We start from the raw sequence: 14773 nt of genomic DNA on the forward strand, positions 1-14773 counted from the left end.
GTTATTGACATGAGTAATGTATTATCTCCTGCGAATTATGATTTCGTTGTTCTTGCCAACGACCGACGGCCTTTGTTCATTAAATCGTCAAATCAACAACAACAAAATCTCTCTCTCTCTCTCTCTCTCTCTCTCTCTCTCTCTCTCTCTCAATCTCTCTCTCAATCTCTCTGTTCCCAACTTTATAGAGATCGCACATACACATACATCGACAGGCTGTCTTTCTTCGTGTTGCAGGACTTTGCCGGGACAACGATGAGCGAGCTGTTACACTGACACTGATAGGGTTTCTCTCTCTCATGTTGCAGAACTTTCTAGAGATGTATATACATTAATTGGTCTTTTCTTGCTTTGTTGCAGGACTTCGATGAGGTCACACACAAATTCATATGGGTTTTCTACCTGTGTTTTCAGGACTTTGCAGATGTCACGCTGACATTAATAGCCCCCCCCCCTCCCCACCTCTGTATTGCGTGACATTGCAAATGCCACACAAATACTGATAGGGTTTCCCGTTCGCATGTTGCAGAACGACAATGAACGAACTGCTTGAAGGGTATATGGGTACACGGACACTGATAGGGTTTCTCTACCTCATGTTGCAGGACTTTGCTGTGACGACGATGAACGAACTGTTGGGATGGTACGGCTACACAGACACTGATAGGGTTTCTCTTCTTCATGTTGCAGGACTTTGCCGAGACGACGATGAACGAACTGCTTGGATGGTATGGCTACACAGACACTGATAGGGTTTCTCTTCTTCATGTTGCAGGACTTTGCCGAGACGACGATGAACGAACTGCTGGGATGGTACGGCTACACAGACACTGATAGGGTTTCTCTTCTTCATGTTGCAGGACTTTGCCGAGACGACGATGAACGAACTGCTTGGATGGTATGGCTACACGGACAAGGTTGACCAGCAGGACACTGCCCAGCTGTCCTTGACCTCCTACCGACCTTCCTCCACCTCCCCCCGCCGCCGCAAGGAACGCGCTGACCCCGACGACGACGACAACCACAGCGACGATAATGCTAACAGAGAGAAGAAGGAAGGAGAGGAGGAGGAGGCGAGAGAGGCAGGGACTCCTGACAGTGGAGATAGCGAGCAGGACACCGGCAGACTGAGTAAGTATTACATGGTCTTCTGTGTGTGTGTGTGTGTGTGTGTGTGTGTGTGTGTGTGTGTGTGTGTGTGTGTGTGTGTGTGTGTGTGTGTGTGTGTCTATCTGTCTGTCTGTCTGTCTTTGTCTGTCTGTGTCTGTCTGTGCCTATGTGTATTGCTTTCATTTCTCACGGGGCCCGGTTGCTCAGTTGGTAGAGCACTGGACTTGTGATCGAAAGGTCGCAGGTTCGAATTCGGGCCGGGACGGACACGGGTCAACTTTATGTGCAGACCCAGAGACGGAAGCCATGTCCCACCCCCGTGTCATCACAATGGCACGTAAAAGACCTTGGTCATTCTGCCATAAGTGCAGGTGGCTGAATACACCTAAACACGCAGACACCTGGGTAGCGCGACTCCGTTGCTGCTAGCTTTTCACTGGGAGGAAGCGACCCGAATTTCCCAGCGATGGGACAATAAAGTAATGAGAAATGAGAAATGAGTGTAATGAGAGTGCGAGTTATACAAAGGAATCCAACTGTCGTCATTGTGTGCGTGTGAATGTATGTGTGTGTGTGTGTGTGTGTGTGTGTGTGTGTGTGTGTGTGTGTGTGTGTGTGTGTGTGTGTGTGGTTTTTGAAAGGTCTGTCTGTTCGTTGGCATGTCTTCTTTTTGCTTGTCTGTCTTACTGAACAAAAGTTGTGTCAAATGATCTGACACAACAGACAGGTTTGTTTTACGGAGTTTTGAAGATCTGGTGAGATGGGCAACATTTCTGTAGCAGAGAAGACTTGATGAAAATAGTTTCGCTTTTTACAAAGATTTATCTTTTAAAGTAAGCGCATCACGATACACGATCTACCAGACGTCATGGAAATGTACGATTGGCTGCTTTAGATTGACAAGTGGGAAAAGCCGTGAAACGTTCTATTTTAATGTGACGGTTGACGTTACCCGGTGAGTTGAGATATTGTGAGATGTTGTGACGGAGTTAGGAGATTTGTCGCCTGCTGGAAGTCCTGGGGCACGATGGCCGTTTATCAGCGTAACAGTAGCCGTCTGCTTCTATCGTCTGCTGTTACACCGCGACGACAGAGAAAAAACAATCAAAATAATCGTCTGTCTGTCTCCAGTCTGTCTCTTTGTCTTTGAGTCTCTGGCTATCTGTCTGTCTGTCTGTCTGTCTCTCCCTCCCTCCCTCCCTCCCCCTCCCTCCCCCCCCCCTCCCTCCCTCTCTCTATCTCTCTCTCTCCTTCCCTCTCTCTCTCTCTCCTTCCCTCTCTCTCTTCTCTCTCACTCACGCTCTCTCTCTCTCTCTCTCTCTTCTCTCTCTCTCTCTCTCTCTCTCTCTCTCTCTCTCTCTCTCTCTCTCTCTCTTTCTCTCGTTCTCTCTTGTGAAACACCGAGAACCGTTGGCATGTCGTACTGTTGGTATACCGTCTGCGAATTTTTGTGAAACTATGTTATACATGATATAGGCCTGCAAACACAACACACGCGCACACACACACACACACACACACACACACACGCACACGCACGCATACACGCACACGCACACACACACACACACACACACACACACACACACACACACACTCACACACACACACACACTTCCTTGTTCTTTGAACACAAACGATTGAGGTTTGACTGTAAACACCTGCGCCGACTTAATTTAAAGTGAGACTGCTAATCTTGGAACTATCGATCATGCCAGGTGTCACACACACAAGGCGCGGAATCACGGGTGGGGCGTAAGACGAATAGCGACTGTCGTATTACCTGCACCCTCAACCCTAACGCTTACCCTAACCCTAATCCACCCTGTTTTCCCCCAGTGTTCCGCACGTGCTAAATGTAAAGGCGAAGTAAGAGCCGAATTAGACGTGAACTCTTCAACCTGGCGACATCACCAGCTATCGTCTTCGCTTTCACCTGCAAGGCAAGACCCGGAGTTAACACTGCTTAAAGGCACAGTGCAGCTCACAGCCTTCGTTTTGCGTTTTTGTTGCAGCTGAGTGCATTTACAGTTCAAAAATCCTCCAATGGTAGTAAAACAAACCCAAAACTACCCAACGACGACATCTGTGAAGCTCGACAGTTTCTTGTTCACGCGAGTGCATAAATTAACCTAGTTACTACGTTGGTGTTTGGTCGGAGTTCGATTCAACTTGAGTGATTCCGGCCTCCATTTTGTTTTACATAAACTCATGATGACATCTGACATAGTTTGCTTTAGTGACGTGTCTTTTTGTGCATGATGTGGTGATCTACCTGATCTAAATTTAGACCTAAAAATAGGTCAAGACCAGCCGGGTCCGAGTACGAAATTAATTCGTAAAAAAATCGCAGTTCTTGACTCTTTGGGTGCAAGTTAATGAAACTTGGTAGTTCTTCTAACGGATAGCTGCCTGAGGTATGACTAAAAGCCCCAGGGGCTCCGTGCACCTGGATTTGACAAGTTTAGTACCTTTAAGAGGATTAGTGACAAATCTCGTCTCAACTTTAGACATGTGTGCATGTGTGTTTGTGTACGCTTGTGTGTGTGTGTGTGTGTGTGTGTGTGTGTGTGTGTGTGTGTGTGTGTGTGTGCGTATGTGCGTGCGTGCGTGCGTGCGTGTGTGCGTGTGTGTGTGTGGCTGTGTGTGTGTATACAGTCTCTTTCCATACTCTCCTATCCCATTCCCGCTAGAAAGAAAAACAACACACAAAAAGAGCGCACAGAATCGAATAACGCTCGCTCCTTGTTTTCGTCAGACATGGCGTTGTGGCGAAAGGGTGGTTGCAAAAAGTACGTCAGAGCTGATGAAGTCATTAGTGACATGGGGTGTGATGACGTCCCGTGCTGGGCGTGACGCAGCAAGGGGCAGGGCTCTGTAAAGCGCTCTTCACATCGCCCAATTTAATCAGACTTTCAACAGACCTCTCAACGATGTGGGTCATGAGATCGCTATGAAGATGTGGCCGTGTGAACAGCTTGAGTAGCTGGCCAATTGTCATCAGACTTGTGTCGTCCAGGCCTAAGAGGCCTAACACAGCAAGCCAGTAGCGTCCGCATACAGCCAGCTTAAAACGGCCTCAAATCAGAGAGCCCGTTGTGGTAAATCACTTCAAAATCGGCTGGAAAGTTTAAAGGAAATTCTCAACTGGGTTTACGATTCGCACAAGACTCTGTTGAGAGTTGAAAGGACTGTTCACACGGCCAGCTTCTCATCATTTTTGTCTCGCCAACTTCCGACCGACTTCTAGCTGACAAAAAATGGTTGGAAATTGTTTGTAGATTAGCCATAAGATCAGCTCTCAACGGACATAATCCCGTGGCACTCCTCTTCTTGCCCGCTCCATGGCAGGGTCCTGGTGTGCAGTATGGCGTACAGCCTTGTTGCCCGCTGTTAGATGTTGCTGGGGTAATGGTGGCAGCTCTGCATCTAGCCGTGTATCTAGTCCTGTATCTTGCCTAGATGCCCGCTGCTTGGTTAATGTCGCGCAGTGCCAGACGGCAGACTTTCGCCACTGCAACCTCTCCCTTTAACGAGACACACAATGCTACGAGACAAGCTTCAATTACCTCCTCCTAATTTCAAGTTTAGTTTTTTTGTGTGTACTATTTTTCTGTTTTATTTTCTTGTGTCCTTACTTTTTACATTTAGTCAAGTTTTGACTAAATGTTTTAACGTAGAGGGGGGAATCGAGACGAGGGTTGTGGTGTATGTGTGTCTGTCTGTCTGTCTGTCTGTGTGTGTGTGTAGAGCGATTCAGACCAAACTACTGGACCGATCTTTATGAAATTTGACATGAGAGTTCCTGGGAATGATATCCCCGGATGTTTTTTTTATTTTTTTCGATAAATACCTTTGATGACGTCATATCCGGCTTTTTGTAAAAGTTGAGGCGGCACTGTCACACCCTCATTTTTCAATCAAATTGATTGAAATTTTGGCCAAGCAATCTTCGACGAAGGCCGGACTTCGGTATTGCATTTCAGCTTGGTGGCTTAAACATTAATTAATGACTTTGGTCATTAAAAATCTGAAAATTGTAAAAAAACCAAAAAAATGTATTAAACGATCCAAATTTACGTTCATCGTATTCTTCATTATTTCCTGATTCCAAAAACATATAAATATGTTATATTTGGATTAAAAACAAGCTCTGAAAATTAAAAATATAAAAATTATGATCAAAATTATTTTTTGAAATCAATTTAAAAACACTTTCATCTTATTCCTTGTCGGTTCCTGATTCCAAAAACATATAGATATGATATGTTTGGATAAAAAACACGCTCACAAAGTTAAAACGAAAAGAGGTACAGTAAAGCGTGCTATGAAGCACAGCGCAACCGCTACCACGCCAAACAGGCTCGTCACTTTCACTGCCTTTTGCACTAGCGGCGGACTACGTTCAGTTTCATTTTGTGAGTTCCACAGCTTGACTAAATGTAGTTATTTCGCCTTACGCGACTTGTTTTCTTTTCTTTTTCTTTCATATGACAAGTTTTCTTTTTGGGGGTTAATTGAAAAAGAGTTGTTTTGTTTCTTTGTGGTTATTAAAGCTTTAAATTATCCTCCCCCTCCTCCTACCCCTCCTCCTCCTCTTTCCCTCCCTCGACACTCGTGACACAGTGACGGGCCTTATTGGGATGACACTAGTGACACAGTGACGGGCTTTATTGGGATGACACTAGTGACACAGTGACGGGCCTTATTGAGATGACACTAGTGACACAGTGACGTGCCTTATTGAGATGACACTAGTGACACAGTGACGGGTCTTATTGAGATGACACTAGTGACACAGTGACAGGCTTTATTGGGATGACACTAGTGACACAGTGACGGGCCTTATTGAGATGACACTAGTGACACAGTGACGGGCTTTATTGGGATGACACTAGTGACACAGTGACGGGCCTTATTTGAGATGACACTAGTGACACAGTGACGGGCCTTATTTGAGATGATACTAGTGACACAGTGACGGGCCTTATTTGAGATGACACTAGTGACACAGTGACGGGCCTTATCTGAGATGGCACTAGTGACACAGTGACGGGCCTTATTTGAGATGACACTAGTGACACAGTGACGGGCCTTATTGGGATGACACTAGTGACACAGTGACGGGCCTTATTGAGATGACACTAGTGACACAGTGACGGGCCTTATTTGAGATGGCACTAGTGACACAGTGACGGGCCTTATTGAGATGACACTAGTGACACAGTGACGGGCCTTATTGGGATGACACTAGTGACACAGTGACGGGCCTTATTGGGATGACACTAGTGACACAGTGACGGGCCTTATTGGGATGACACTAGTGACACAGTGACGGGCCTTATTTGAGATGACACATAGGGGGTAAAAATCAAGGGTCTGTCAAACCCGGCAAATGCAGTAGGCAGCCCAGAGATCCCTAAATGCCTCTCCCAAAGATAGTACTTTTCGGCAAGATTTACAGTTTCAAGCTGTTAGGACAACTTCTTTGAAAATGTGATTTTATAGAGGTTTTTGGGGGAAACTGAAAGGTAGCCTCGTCAGGGGACAACTATTCAAACCCATATCCTCATCATCTTGTTTCTCGATTGAGAATAATCATTTATAGATGACTATTATTCATTTCCCTTGTTGGGGTGTACTTGCATGTACTGGTGGTTGATTACCCAAATGTCCTCTCAGTGATTGAGGCTTATATGAGGCTCAGTGATTATAAATGTCACTGTTCCTTTAACGGGTTTATTCCGTATTTTTATGTGTACTAATGGTACAGGTAGATATGGGGAGTGGTGTAGTTGTTTGTTCAACCCATCTCATTATTTTGTTTCTCCACAAACAAATAATCATTTATGTATGATTTGTAGTGTACCTCACAAGATCTGAGTGTTATGATCACAGTAGCTTTGATAGTAGAGGCTGAGCGTTTCCAATGAGAATAAACGTATTGTAGAGATCGGTAGTCAAGGCTGTTTTGCCCGTCGGTGATGAGAAGATCGTATATATTGCCCTTGGTTGGGCTGTTGCTCTCCTAATGTGAGGCAGATTAAGTTTAAGTACCTCTCAGTGATTGAGGATTTCTTTGTATGTGTACCTCACAAATTCTGAGGGTTATGATCACAGTAGCTTTGACAGCAGCAGCTGGCAAGAAGGATCGCTATCACAACTCTGGCGAGAAGCGATCATGATCCCCATCCTAAAAAAAGGGAAGGATCCAAAGAAGGCCACCAGCTATCGCCCAATCAGCCTCACCAGCTGTGTTGTGAAGACCCTGGAGAGAATTGTGAACGAGCGCCTCAGGTGGTACCTGGAATCCAGGAACCTCCTCGCCCCTGAACAAGCTGGATTCCGACAGTTCCGCAGCACCGAAGATCAGGTCACTTACCTGGCGCAAGAAGTTGAAGATGCCTTTCAGGAACAGAAGCTGGCCTTGGTCACCTGGATAGATCTTCAGAAGGCCTTTCACAAGGTCTGGAAAGATGGACTCCTTGTAAAACTGCTGAGGAAAGGCGTGTCCAGCAACATGTACCATTGGATTCGCTCCTACATCTACAACCGCAGGGCAAGAGTTAACGTCGACCAGACCAAAAGCAAGAAGTTCCTCCTTCGTCATGGCGTCCCTCAGGGCGGAGTCCTCTCCCCCACACTCTTCCTTCTCTTCATCGACGATCTGGTGTCTGAGATGCCCAAGGGGATCAAAGCTGCTCTCTACGCAGACGACCTTGTGATCTGGTGCTAGGAGGAGCACGCAAGTACTGCCACCTACAGAATGCAGCAAGCGGCAGATAGGCTGAACGCATGGGCAGAAGATTGGTGCGTCTCCATCAACAAGAAGAAATCCTCCACCACCCTATTTACACTGTCGCCAAAGCAGAAAGCCGGAACCATTAGGCTTGGTGGAACTCCTCTGAGAGAGGATGAAGAAGCGACGTACCTTGGTGTCACCTTTGATAGACGGCAGACCTGGAAACCACACATTGCACAGGCAGAGACGAAGGCCCGGCGCAAGCTAGCCATACTCAGGAAGCTGGCAGGTACCACCTGGGGAGCGAACGAGAAGATACTGAAGACAGTATACCAGGGAATAATCAGACCCCACCTCGAGTACGGCTCCACAGCGTGGTCAACCTCAGCCAAGACAAACCTGCAGACCCTCGACCGTGTGCAAAACCAGGCCCTCCGACTCATCACTGGTGCAATGAAATCCACGCCCATCAAGGAAATAGAGAAGCTTACCCCCATCCAACCCCTCTGTCAGAGAAGAGAAGCCAAGACTATGGTACAGGCCGAGAAGCTCAAGTGCCTACCCAACCACCCCATGAAGCACAGACTGAGCAACCTCACCAAGAACCGGCTCAAACGGAGCAGTTTTGTACACGAGAGCAAGAGACTTTCACGACCGTACAGGGAAGTCCTCCCACAGAACACTCTACCTCTGACTCAAGAAGAAGAGGAAACCCCCTAGGCAACAGAGAAACCAGGCATCCAGATCTGCACCAGTGTTCCACGTGTTACCTCAGGAATAGATCAGAATGACACAGCTCGACAGGCACTCACCTTAGCCCGGATCAACGAACAGTACTCAAAAGAGGCGCGGATCCATGTATACACCGATGGATCAGCAACTAACGCCGTGCTCAATGGAGGTGCTGGCATTCTGATCCGGTTCCTTGGGGGACATACAGCTACATCCAGCGTTGCCACTGGCAAACACTGCACAAACTATAAAGCAGAAGCAGAAGCTCTCATGCAGGCCGCCTCCTTGGTTCAGGACTCCGCAGACCCTTGCTACCAAGTTGTCTTCCTCTCGGATGCCCTTTCAGTCCTTCAGGCCCTAGAGAACGACAAACTCCCACAGCTGGCCAAAGCATAACAGATGGTCAGACAAATTAGAAGAGTTGTCCTCCAGTGGATACCAGCACACTGTGGGATACCAGGAAATGAAAGGGCAGATTAGCTGGCGAAAGAAGGAGCCGTGGAAGACCAACCTGAAAACAGTGTCAGTTTTAGTAAGCAGAAGACAATCATCAAGGCATTGATGAGGCCAAGGACAAACAAAGATGACTACCACACAATGTCCAGAGAGCAGCAAGTCAACCTCATCAGGCTGCGTACTGGCCACAACAGGCTCAATGCTCACATGAACCGAAAGTTCAAGCTGGCGCCATCACCAACCTGTGCCTGCGGTCAAGAAGACCAAACAGCGGAACACATCTTACAGCGATGTCCCTTACTAGATGAGGAACGAAAGGAAGTGTGGCCGTCACCAACTCCCTTGCAGACCAAACTATATGGCAGTCGACAGGAGTTGGAGAAAACGACAACATTTATCACCAGTGCTGGACTGATCGTGTAACCTCTGCGAACACCGAGAAGAAGAAGAAGATTGGGATGACACCAGTGACACAGTGACGGGCCTTATAGGGATGACACTAGTGACACAGTGACGGGCCTTATTGAGATGACACTAGTGACACAGTGACGTGCCTTATTGAGATGACACTAGTGACACAGTGACGTGCCTTATTGAGATGACACTAGTGACACAGTGACGGGCCTTATTGGGATGACACTAGTGACACAGTGACGGGCCTCTCTGCCTCTCGATCTCCCCCTCTCTCTCTCCCCTCCTCAGACTTAAAAATTGGCAATCTAGTGGCTGCTCCGCCTGGCGTCTGGCATTATGGGGTTAGTGCTAGGACTGGTTGGTCCGGTGTCAGAATAATGTGACTGGGTGAGACATGAAGCCTGTGCTGCGACTTCTGTCTTGTGTGTGGCGCACGTTATATGTCAAAGCAGCACCGCCCTGATATGGCCCTTCGTGGTCGGCTGGGTGTTAAGCAAACAAACAAACAAACAAAATAAATCTCCCCTCCTCCCTTTATCTCGCTCTCCCTGTGTTTGTCTGTCGGTCTGTCTGTCTCTCATTCTCTCTCTCTCTCTCTCTCTCTCTCTTCTCTCTCTATCCCTCCCCCTCTCTCTATCTCTCAATCCCCCCTCTCTCTATATTTAACAGCTACATTGTGTTTTCAGCGTAGTATATAGGGTCCGATATTTTGACTCGTCTTCGACTCGTCGGCATTATGCTTCAGTGTCTCGTCTACATATCGGACCCTATTGCTACGCTGAAAACATAATAGCAGTTAATATATATATATATCTCCCTCCCTCCCTCCCTCACTGTGGTGTTGTCCCCTAAGTAGCAATGCTGTACGCGACGACCTGTACTGTGTCACACCGGGTAGCACGGCCCCCACACCGCGTGACATTCTCAGCTTTCACAGCCTGCTGCTCTCCCCTTGGGACACTGTCGCCAGGGGCCAGGGAAGCACTATCAAGGGAGCTAAGCGACAGCAGGCGCTTAGAAAGGAGGTAAGAAATGCGACACTGCCAAGAGAGGAGGAGTGTTTTCGGGGAAATTAGGGAGTGGGTTTGAACTAAAAGTCAACAACTAACAAACAGTTCTTGTTGGAAACCATGCATTGAACTGTAGTTTGATTTTCGACATGAAATCATCTACTCGTTTCTGTCGTATCAAGTCGCCGTGAGTTTAAAGCAAAGAAATCCAGTGGGTAGCAAAACGATCTTGTGCTAACTCCTGGATGACGCATGTTGAAGTTTTCTTTGCCAACACGTTGATTGAAGAACCAAGGAATGGACATCATATTTAAGTAGTCATCATAAAAATAGTCATCATAAAAATAGGCATTATAAAAATGGTCATCATAAGGATGTTGTTTATTTCTTGCCGCGTCCATCTCCGTTTTGCTCAAACTACTCGCCATGACGAGACGGGAGGAAAGACAACGAGAGAAACATTCACTGACGTATATATATGTCAGCTTGAAACTGCGCGCTTGTTAACACCTGGTCTTATTATCTTCGGCGTCCACAATGAAGGTTTCTCGTGACAGTCTTGCGAAGTAAGTCGTGCTGAACTGGGAAAGTAATTAAACATTGCAGAAAACAAAAGTTATACCACTGCCAGCTCCAACTTTTCCGAAGTTTACACTTTTCACACACACACACACACACACACACACACACACAGGATGCTATACACGGCCGGCAGTGTCCGTGATGTCTGTGAAGGGGTGCACTGACGGGGGGGGTGGTATGGGGGGGGGGGGGTCCGAGTCCCAGGCGAGGTTTGGGGTTTCAGTGTCGGCTTGCACCACCACCAGCCCCTCTGACAGATAAACACCGCCCGCCATAGCCTCGCCTTGGCCACCGGAAGAGCGGGCGAGGAGGGGAGAAAAAGATGGATCGGTGAAGGGATTTGGCTGGAGAGTTGCTTCCCCTTGCATGTAGGTCATATCGGTTGGTGATGATCCATAATGGGTAACCCGATACGGGGCACTGCGTCACGCCGCCCCTCCGAGCTTTGCTGTGAATTTGTTACGTCTTACTTCTCCGTTATTTATTGCTGTTCCGAGGACCCCCCCCCCCCCCCCCCCCCACGAGCTTCCAACTTACTGCAAGTTTAGTTTGTATGTTGTTTTTATCAAGGTTTTTTGTGAAGTTTTGGTGTTAGCGAAGTTTTTGTTGTTTGTGGAGTCGGGTGTTCTTGTGTTGCCTCTGGGTGCAGTCAGGCCTTGGGGATACCGTGATGAAGGGACGGTTACATATATCAGGTTTGTTTGCGCCTGTGTGTGCGTGTGTGTGTGTGTGGGGGGGGGGGTGTCTGTCTCTGTGTCTCTTTATATATATGTGTCTCATTGTCCGTGTGGATGGGTTTAGCTTTGTTATTTCAGCCAAAGACAGGGACTCATTACTCACAGTTACGCCAGTAAAGTTGTCATGCCCTGTGTTCCCTAAAGATGCGCGCCCAAGTTTCACACTGACTAGAGTTCGGCGTGCTTCTGTGCAACAGCAGTCTCATTCAAAAGAAATGTACCCGCCACATCGCGTAAGAACGGACATGATTCATTTTTTGGGAGTTGAACTGGTTGTGTCACAAACAAGTAAAACAAAAAAAGATTTTTACACAATCGATGTATTTGTAACCATGGTTTGCAAAATCCAAAAGCACAACCGTTTACGAATGGAGATTGCAAGTGTTAGATAGTTTTCATGTCGTCAGTTGCGCCAATTGTAAGATTAGAATGGTGAATGATCGATTGAACCGTCACAAATGTGTTGGAAGTGATGTAAAATGAGTCCCCAATATCAGTTCGGCGGAGGAAAGCGGATCGTAAAAGTGCTCGTTGATACCGTGACTGAGAATCTGGAATGAAGACAAAGTCGACTCTTCGAACGTGTTGAGTGTCCGCATCAGCCGTGGGCTGAGAAGAGGATGTGCGAAGTTGATGAATAACTTTGAGGACTTGTGACGTTGTGGGTTGATCATTCTGTGTCATGAGCGTCAAGTTGTGGGTTAATTATCCTGTGTCATGATCGTCAAGTTGTGGGTTAATTATCCTGTGTCATGAGACTCAAGTTGTGGGGTAATGATCCTGTGTCATGACGAGGATACTGTGTGTCAAAAGAGATGTAGAGACAGCTCAGGGTGCAGAGGACAAAGAAGTAAGACAACCACCCTCCCCCCCCCCTCCTTCACCGGATGTAGGTTTGCCATGGAGCAGATGCAGAGTGTGCAGGAGACGGAGCTGTGTATTCTCAGTGGTGCAGGGCCAGCGGTGTGCAGCAGGCGCCACCTAGTGAAGACATATCGAGGGGCCGACAAGCAGGGAGTAACTCGACCTTACCACACAGTAATCTCCCCTCCCAGCCCGTGGACTGGGGCTTCTCGCCTTGCTTTTGAACGCGCAGTGATTCATGGGAAGCATCACGTGAGACGAATGTGGCGTGTTTTCATTACTGCATTGTATGCCTCCTGCGGTCCGACACCAATAGATGAACTTGCGACGAGGTGAACAGTGAGGTACCCCACTTATGCTTTGTGATTGGACCAATAGCAATAAGCTGTGTTTTCATTGGCACACTGTATGCCTTGTGATGAGACCAATCATACTTTATTATGGCGTGTTTTCATTACCACACGTTACGACTCTTGTCACATCATAAGTATGACGTACAGCAGTGTTCTCATCATACTTAGGGTTTTAAACACAGTGTTCACATCACACTAACTGTTTTAAACACAATGTACACATGATAATAAAGATTCTAAACACAGTGGTTACATCGTACTACAGTCGTACAACACAGTGGTTACATCGTACTACAGTTGTACAACACAGTGGTTACATCGTACTACAGTCGTACAACACAGTGGTTACATCGTACTACAGACGTACAACACAGTGGTTACATCGTACTACAGTCGTACAACACAGTGGTTACATCGTACTACAGTCGTACAACACAGTGGTTACATCGTACTACAGTCGTACAACACAGTGGTTACATCGTACTACAGTCGTACAACACAGTGGTTACATCGTACTACAGTCGTACAACACAGTGGTTACATCGTACTACAGTCGTACAACACAGTGGTTACATGGGCGGGGATATAGCTCAGTTGGTAGCGCGCTGGATTTTTATTCAGTTGGCCGCTGTCAGCGTGAGTTCGATCCCAGGTTCGGCGGAAATTTATTTCAGAGTCAACTTTGTGTGCAGACTCTCTTCGGCGTCCGAACCCTCCCCCCGTGTACACTACATTGGGTGTGCACGTTAAAGATCCCACGATTGACAAAAGGGTCTTTCCTGGCAAAATTGCTTAGGCACAGTTAATAATTGTCTACCTATACCCGTGTGACTTGGAATAATAGGCCGTGAAAGGTAAATATGCGCCGAAATGGCTGCAATCTTCTGGCCGTATAAAATTCCATCTCACACGGCATCACTGCAGAGCGCCTAGAACTGTACCCACGGAATATGCGCGATATAAGCGTCATTGATTGATCGTACTACAGTCGTACAACACAGTGGTTACATCGTACTACAGTCGTACAACACAGTGGTTATGTATACATCGTACTACAGTCGTACAACACAGTCATCAGGTCGTACTAAAAGCATAAACAGAGTAACCAAAGAGGACAAATTCAGCGACACAGTTTTAACTGTAAATGCAATAAGAAGCCAGTTGGCAGCCATTATGAACCACGGGGAGTCACAATAACAGTCAGTGCACACCATACGCTGCCTCCTCATAGCAGCCCGTGTGTGCCATGGGATGTCAGCGCAACATGATAGCTATTGATAATCACGGAATGTCAGTGAAACAGCCGCTGTGAAGGTTACGTGCCCTGCGATGTGTGTTGCAATAGACCAATTCCAAAAATCACTCTTTCGGGTTTGTTGGGGTTGTGAAAGAGTCGACACCCTTGATTGTACTTGGACAAACATTGGAGGGGCCAATCACTAGTGAGTGGTGTATCGGGAAACACGTGGACAAGGAGCACGTGTGCATTTATTAGTCCGAGAAAAAGCAAGGGCATTCACTCTTTCACAACCCATACAAACCCAACAGAGTTATTTCCGAACATCGTCAATTTGGGGCTTGGAAAAGGAGTGGGAGGGGACGGGGTGTGGTCAAGGGATGTGTTTAGTTAATAATAATAATAATAATAAAGTGTATTTATATTGCGCCTATCCCTTACAAAAAACAAAAATATTTGGCTCTAAGCGCATTACAACATGTGTAGGGACTTGGTACAATCAAGTCTGACAAATACAATAACACAATATACAGTCG

At 47.0% G+C, this 14773-nt stretch overlaps 1 protein-coding gene across 1 annotated transcript in view; it reads left to right on the forward strand.

Moving 5' to 3' along the window:
* LOC138961595 (sine oculis-binding protein homolog) overlaps window positions 1-14773 on the forward strand; it is a 135698-nt gene that overhangs the window by 72735 nt on the left and 48190 nt on the right. The window contains exon 2 of the mRNA XM_070333253.1: window positions 861-1131. Coding sequence (XP_070189354.1) covers window positions 861-1131 — 271 coding nt within the window. The remainder of the gene's footprint in view (window positions 1-860; window positions 1132-14773) is intronic.

This window comes from Littorina saxatilis, linkage group LG3 (assembly GCF_037325665.1).
Source record: "Littorina saxatilis isolate snail1 linkage group LG3, US_GU_Lsax_2.0, whole genome shotgun sequence".
Taxonomy (NCBI): domain Eukaryota; kingdom Metazoa; phylum Mollusca; class Gastropoda; order Littorinimorpha; family Littorinidae; genus Littorina; species Littorina saxatilis.